This window comes from Rhopalosiphum padi, chromosome 1 (assembly GCF_020882245.1).
Source record: "Rhopalosiphum padi isolate XX-2018 chromosome 1, ASM2088224v1, whole genome shotgun sequence".
Taxonomy (NCBI): domain Eukaryota; kingdom Metazoa; phylum Arthropoda; class Insecta; order Hemiptera; family Aphididae; genus Rhopalosiphum; species Rhopalosiphum padi.
Window position 1 is genome coordinate 16,357,248 of NC_083597.1, and position 7,581 is coordinate 16,364,828.

General features: G+C 25.6%; 1 protein-coding gene across 4 annotated transcripts; it reads left to right on the plus strand.

The window, feature by feature from the left end:
* The first annotated feature begins 107 nt into the window (after nt 1–107).
* LOC132931617 (nurim) lies at nt 108–6,753 on the plus strand. 4 transcript variants are annotated; one of them, XM_060997497.1, is made up of 7 exons: nt 108–257; nt 320–533; nt 615–878; nt 4,035–4,195; nt 4,289–4,450; nt 6,071–6,204; nt 6,313–6,753. In XM_060997497.1, exons 3-7 carry the CDS (start codon nt 710–712, stop codon nt 6,467–6,469), a joined length of 783 nt encoding a protein of 260 aa, XP_060853480.1. In that variant the 5' UTR covers nt 108–257; nt 320–533; nt 615–709; the 3' UTR covers nt 6,470–6,753. The 4 variants fall into 4 exon arrangements, with proteins under 4 accessions (XP_060853480.1, XP_060853483.1, XP_060853481.1 ...); XM_060997500.1 differs by having other exon boundaries at nt 4,310–4,450; XM_060997498.1 differs by having other exon boundaries at nt 320–477.
* The last annotated feature ends 828 nt before the right edge of the window (nt 6,754–7,581 follow it).

Sequence of the window (7,581 nt, forward strand, 5' to 3'; positions counted from 1 at the left end):
TATATCCGTGGTATAGATTTAATTATTATATTTTTAAATCATGAACTGATGACGATAGCGACCGATAAGGTGTCTCGAATCTCGATCAGTGTCGGTAGTTTAGATTAATATCACAGAATATAATCTGTCATCTGTGGTAAAACGTTTAAATAGGTACTATCAATTCAGCACGAACTAAGATATATTTTAGTTCGTGCAATGCAGTAAGTTAAATAGTATTATGGTATTCGTGTTGCTTACTCGGTAATCCAAATATAGTACGTGTTAACTGATATTAATTCATTTTAAATTTTTAATGTAATGCAATTCTAATTTACAGTTTAGTAGTTAACGCTGTTAATTTGTAAAACTCAAAACCGTCATTGTTGCAAACTTGAATAATTATTAATACCCACGCTGATTGCCCGATTACGAAGAAACATTGTAAACGACAACAATCTTTAAGTTCTAAATCCAGCCGGTGCCTGCTGGCCGTCGGTACCTATTCTAATAATAAATATTAAATAATAATAATTTATATATATAGCTTCGAGGTAAATAAACATTTCAAACATTAATATGATATTTATTAATTAACTTTTGTTTACACATCACGATTCATAATGTATGTATAGATTACAGGTTATAGGTACAGTGTAATATAATTATACGTAGAAATATCGCTAGTAAAATTGCCCGATCGGTTCAGTTGGTTCGTGTGTGGCGGACGATGAATACGACAGTTCGAGGACGCGGTAATGGTTACAAGTCGATCGCAATGATCGCTGTGATTGCTGGTGTTTACGTTTCGATTGTGTCTGTCTTGCGTTTCGGCCGTTTCCTTGCCGGTTTCAACACTACACCTCCGACCGATAATGATTTATTACCATCCGTCTCTCGTAAGTCGCGCGAATCGTAAACAAATAAGGGAGAAATATAGAAACAACAGTTGTACAATTTTAGATGCTAAAAGTTTTTGGGAAAAATATTCAAACCAGGTACTCGTAATGACGTAATCTATATTCCATACCCATTGAGTTAATTTTTAAAATAGTTGCTCCTTTTATATTTTAACGAATTTTCGTCAATAATTGCCTTTATATTTTTTTCTGTGTCATTTTTGATAAATTCATTATTAACACGGCAACGTTGGTACTTGGTATAATTTTTAATTACATAGTATGAAGTATATACAATAATATTTCTATATAAATATTTTATGTAAATATAGATTTTTATTTTGATAAGCTTTCAAAGCTTAGATGAAGTGTGCAAATTTTAATTAAAAAGGTGCGCATATTATAGTGCTTTCGATAAAATTATTGCACAGAAAAAAAGAAAATTTTTGTATAGATTTATAAGGATTTTCCAGTAATTTTATCAGTAACTCATTATGGATTCAATAATAATATTATCACAGAATTAAATATAGTTAAGTAGGTAAATACTTAACATACGTTTTTATTTGGAATTTGGATATTAATTGTTTGTAATAAACTAAGGCTTTATTAGGCTCTCTGCAGCGTCATAACACCGTGCTGTCCCGCTCTTTGACGCTGTAGGGAAACCGTATCTTAAACGTGATTTAACTTAATTGCTTAAAGAATACAATGCATTTTTTTATTACCAGACACCAGTTAGTAGTACACTTGTACTACAGATTAAAATTTAGTTCATTTTAATCTGGAGTTAAACGATGTGTCTATTTATAGTATATCGGACATGGAATACCCATGAGGCCACGACTAAAAGCAAAAACAAATAATCACGATAACGCGTTGAAAAAATTCTTAAAATAATATTTATGAATTATGATGCTTTATGAAACATTTCTAATAGTTGGTAATTTATATGGTATCATTGGCAGTGTCGTGAATAATTTATTCTGAATTAAATATTTTTAACTAATAAAAATAATTAAAAAAAAAAAAAAACTATCAGTAGGTAGGTAATTAAAATGACTTAACTATATGGTAATAGCTTTGTAGTCATAGTTTGTATTGTTCTATAGAAAAAACTTTTTGTATAATAATCATTGACATTTTATAGTAATAGTTAAATAACATAATTTGGTAAATTTTGAATTACTTTTAATTCAAATATTTTAAGAAAAAGCAATTTGTTTTTCAAATTGTGTGTTATATAGACATATTATAGTAATATCACATAATATTATTTATCAACTATACATTTTTAGGTACCTATTACTTATAAATAGGGTTTAGGACTTGTTGCACTAAAATTATCGAAATACGGTGTCAAAATTATCAAAATATACAGCTAATTTTTTATTTCGTTTTTGAAATCGCATAAAGTATATTATTATTATAAAAATTAAAATTAAAAAATTAGGTAGGTCCATAATAAAGATTGTGAAAAAAAAAACAAATTGCCTATGGTTTATAAAAAAAACTGGCACATTTAACATATGGTTACAAATAACGTAAACGCGTGATTACGATCAATTAACTGTGATTAACGAACGAACACAAAATGCTTTTCATTTCGTCGTACAATTTAGAATCTATATAGATGTCGTTAGGTTTTACCACAACTTTATAATAGTTAAGTAGTATAAAAAGGTTGATTCTTAAGCGACAAAGAAACTATCGTAAACAGACATACGATTTTGACGTAATTTTTTTAAATAATATAGTAATGGAGTAATTGTATATCACTTACAGTGTCTCACTCAAATAATTAAACATACATAGTTATCTCTGTTTAGTCTGTTTAAATTCAACAAGCTATTGGAATTGACTTTCAAGATTTTTAATCAGTAGACCATATGATAATTGATAAATATAATTTAAATTTAATAAAATTCTTATTTAATTTGGGCGGAAATTTATGAAATTATTCCTAACTTTTTCATTGTGTTAGCTTTTAGCTATGTCAGATTCCTTTTTGGGGCCAATAATTTATCAGTTTTATTACTTCGTCAGTAAGTTCTCTAAAGAGGTCGTTTCTTTCACATTTTGTGTTGGTTATACACTTATACCGCACTGCAGTAGGTGTTGGTATTATTACTAATTAATGCTATATTACTATAAAATTATAAGTTATGACTAATGAGACACATCATGTATCGCTGTGAAAACGTATCCCCTATTTGTACATAATATAGTTACCTACCTTCTCGATGATTCATGAGAAACACTTATGGGTAGGAAGAGGAAATTATGAAATGTTAAGCTTTGTAAAAGTAGACGGTTATTACAAAATACTGTAATATATTGTTAGTGACAAATTTTTGTTGATAGGTGCTTCGTTTTCTCTGTATAAAACTTTCTTTTAGCGTATGTGTAATATTAGTTTATACGCATACAATTTTTTTAATTTGTACATAATTTATACGATATAAACATATAGTTATAAAGAATAAGAATTTAATTTAATCGTCTTTTTTGTTTGGAACAATATATTTTAGTAGGTAATGATAATAAACTGAAAATTGATCGGAAAACATGTTTTTCTTAGTTATTTTTTTCAATTAAACGATAATAATTTATATATTGTTATTAAGTGCTATTATTATAATAATTAATAATTACAATAGTAGTTCAATGTCATTTTACTTTTTAGACACATCTATAGGCTTTTATATTTGTATACACGGTTGTAAAATAATCAAATAGTTCTGTTACTTATTTAATTTTATGGAATATAGTTGAAAATTAAAGTATAAAACTATATCGTGATGTTGAAATATTATATTTATACGTTAAGTTTTATAAAATTGTTTTATGCGCATTTGTGATCTACTTACTATTTATTTAATATGTGTAACGTGTGTTATTTTTAAAATTAAATATTTCATGATACCTATCAAACATCCAACTTCAATATTAATTGCTGTTATGTCTTATGTGTATATTTTATTTTTGTTTTCGAAAATTTGTTAATGGTATAAATATGTTTATTATTATAACAAAACACAGTATACATTAAACATATTATGTATTACAATTTTTAAGTCTTAATGTAAATTGTGTATTTATAGACGTGTATATTATGTTCAAATACATTAAAAAAAAAAAAACAAATTGTTTTAGGTATTCATTTTAGGATAATTGTGAACTGGACACTTGCATCTTGTTATTTATATTTACCTTGGATAATCGGGGTTATCATTGAAAGAATTGGTGACTTATGTGGATTGCCCGATTGTTATTTCAAATTTACTAAAATTGTCTTGCTTTCATCTATCTTAAACGTAATATCTAATGAATAGTTAAGGACAATAAACAATTTTTTCTTTTATAATTAATCAGTAATATTTAATTAAATATGAAAATTTATTTTTAAGGGAGTTATTGACTTTTGGCAGGAAGTTCCTGAGATATGTTTGTGGAATCTGAACATAAATTATGCTGAAAATATACACTTTTATTTGCATTGTTCCATGTGGATTATATCATTTATGATTATGTTAGCAATTGATATTACGGATATAACAGGACTCAAACCGGTAAAGTAAATTATTTGATTTAATTTAATTATTTAAAAATTATTTGACATCTATCATCTATTCATCTATGCTTTTTTTTTTTATATAATTTTGACTTTCTTAAAAATTACGTTGTCATTTACATTGTACATATTTTGTACAATTGTTTTGTTCTCGTGGTCATATCTTCTTAAGTTGTCCTATTACATACTTGCACATTCTTATATTCATTTCATTCATAAACTTTAAAATATTTTTATCAATACATTTTATAAGTTAAAAAAACACTAGTACCTATATTTATGTTGTTCAAAACAAGAATATATAAAAATTTTGTAAGTTATAAAAAATTCCTTTTGTATAACGCTTATTATTATTTTTCGGGTTGTTTTTAAAATATAGATTTTTGGGGTATTACAATTTGTTAAGACCTATATTTTGAATTACATTATCTATGGAGTAAAATAATTTTATTTATGTTTTGTTGTGTGAATATTAAGTAATGAAGGAATAGAATTTTATTTATTTTGATTTTCTAGTAAATAATCTAAGTACTAATTTAATGAAATAAATTTCATACTTATGTTAGGAAATTTATTTTTTATGATAGGTACTATACAATTGTTTAAACATTTACATAAAAATCCGATTTTTGAAAAATATAATTATAATTTAGCGCTTGCTTTAATTTAATTCAAGTATTTTTATTATTATTTTGTACCAAGCTTTAATTGAAATTAATAACATACTATTTAGGCATATTTACTAGTTAAGCTCTTGTATAGTTGTATAGTATAATAATTATTACTGAAATTTTAGAACGTGCACGTATTCTAATGTTTTTACGTATAGATGTTCAGATAAATTATAATTATAAAAGTTTTAGAGATAGCATCAATTAAAATAATTGTAGGTAATATAAACTTTTTGTTGTTCTTATGAATGGTTTAATTTAAGACAGTAAAGATAATTAGTGGTAATTTTTTAAGAATTATATATTTTTAATTTGATATTGTTAAAAAAAAATTAGAAATATTCAGACTAGAAAATTATATTTATCTAATTTTGTAATTCATTTACTCTCTATAACGGATTTTAAGGGACCAAGAGATTTTTTTCGCTATAGAGTTTTTGTAATGGAGAAGGTTTAAAAAAGAGAATAACATTTAAATTATGAATGTATAAAGGTATTTGGACATTTGGTATTTATGTATGTATATTGTATGTAGTTGAAAAAATTAAAAAAAGTGTTGAAATTTTTTAATTATGCTAAAATTATTTAAAATTTGTAATACTTACTGCAGAATGGAAAAAATATAGGTACATATAGTATAAGTACCTACTATACCACTTCTGAACTGAGTTCGGAGATTATACCTTAAAATTCTTTGGATTATATACTCAAATACTCGTAACTATAACTTTTCTTCTCTAGCGGTATTTGATTGTTATTAGTGTTATTTATTCATATTTAAACAAGTTGTACTGTTAAAAAAATATTAGTATATTTTGAATATAATATTATTTATATTCATAAGTAAATTTAAATGCAATAATTTACAATAAAAGATTTACCACGGAATTTAATTATATTAATATGGTTATAAATACCTACTTTTATAATTGTTGAATTTTCCACAGATTTTTTATTATCATTTAATGAATGAAAATATTTGCTCATTGAAATCTCAGCAATTTAATCGATTTTTGTCAAATATGGGATTCCCAGGATCCTCGTGTCTCTTAATTATTTTATGGTCTCAAAAATTAATGAGGTTCGTTAAGTATATTATATAATACATATGGCTATATACCATAATATTCATAATTTATTATTATTGGATCATGTAGCATTTGTTTTCAAGTTTAATATTTTGTTATAGTTTTGATAGATTGTTATTGGCTGTAATTTGGACTTTAGGAATATTATCATGTAATCAGACAGACGATAAAGATATTAAATACGTTGCCAGACAAATCGAGAAAAAAAAGGCGTGGATGTATTATTCAGAGAGAATATCAGTTTCGCCGTTGAAATAAACCGTATCGTTAATTAGTTAATATTTACAATCCTATACATCTCTATTATATATTTAGATGTTACGCGTATATTATTGTTTTTTGTATATTGATTGTTATTCGCAAAATAGATTATAATTTGTAGATTTGTGGAAAAACAGACGCTAATTATCCCTTTTTAAAATGTTCTATGTTATGTAGCTGAATTAAATGTTAGTAGGAAATACGGTAATTTAATTTATTTAAAAACAGTATAATAATTATACAGTTCAATCAGTGCAACTAAAAATTCGTTTTCCTCAGAACCTATGAATAAAAAATATTTAGTTTTTATGTTTTTTATTATTGAATAATTATTTGTAATATTATTGTTTCTTTGTAATAATTTAAGAATATAAAAATAATCAACCACTTTGATCAAATAATTATTTTTTAGTGTTAATATATTTCCCTCGACTTGTAACAATAATAATATTTCATTAATTTTTCTACCACAGAAAACTATCCTTTTTGTCTGCGTTTGAAGTACGAGAAATAGTGGATACCAAAAAAATGGCGTCTTTCAGAAATGTGGGGGGGGAGGGGGGTGATTACTACTTGAACGTGTTGTTTATAAAGATTTGGCGATATTAGTTACTGTTTGTGCCTTGGTAACGATTATACCTATCTTTTGTCAGTGTGTCAGTATGAATACCGCGCGAATATGCAGTGTTAGAGGTACACTTTGGTTCGTGCGATGGTTAGGTTAGACACTACGTTCTCGTCCGTCCGTACTCGGTGATGTTACTATTGCTCAATATTTTGACATTTGACATTTTTATTATACAAGGTGATTCTTTTATCATTATACACTCATTATTTCGTAAATTATTGACTTTTTTCAAAATATTTTGTATCATGCTGTTCCCAACTGTATTAAATTTTTATTTTTTTCACCCTTTTATTTAATAGTGAATATAGTAATTTGATTTTCAATTGGTAACCTTTATTTAAAATGCCATAAAATAGTAGGGCTATTTTTTTTTATGAATTTTAACGTTAAAATCATTATTTTTTATTTAATCGTTAGTGAGTTATAGCTGCTCAAAGTTGGGTGGTTTGAGGTATTCATCCTATAGGTCAGGGGTGGGTAA

Excerpts from the sequence above, each read along its gene's own strand:
- LOC132931617 (XM_060997497.1), top strand. The coding sequence starts at position 710 with ATGAATACGACAGTTCGAGGACGCGGTAATGGTTACAAGTCGATCGCA. Across the intron at positions 4,451-6,070 it reads ATATAACAGGACTCAAACCG|ATTTTTTATTATCATTTAAT; the intron begins GTAAAGTAAATT and ends AATTTTCCACAG. Across the intron at positions 6,205-6,312 it reads TGGTCTCAAAAATTAATGAG|TTTTGATAGATTGTTATTGG; the intron begins GTTCGTTAAGTA and ends ATTTTGTTATAG.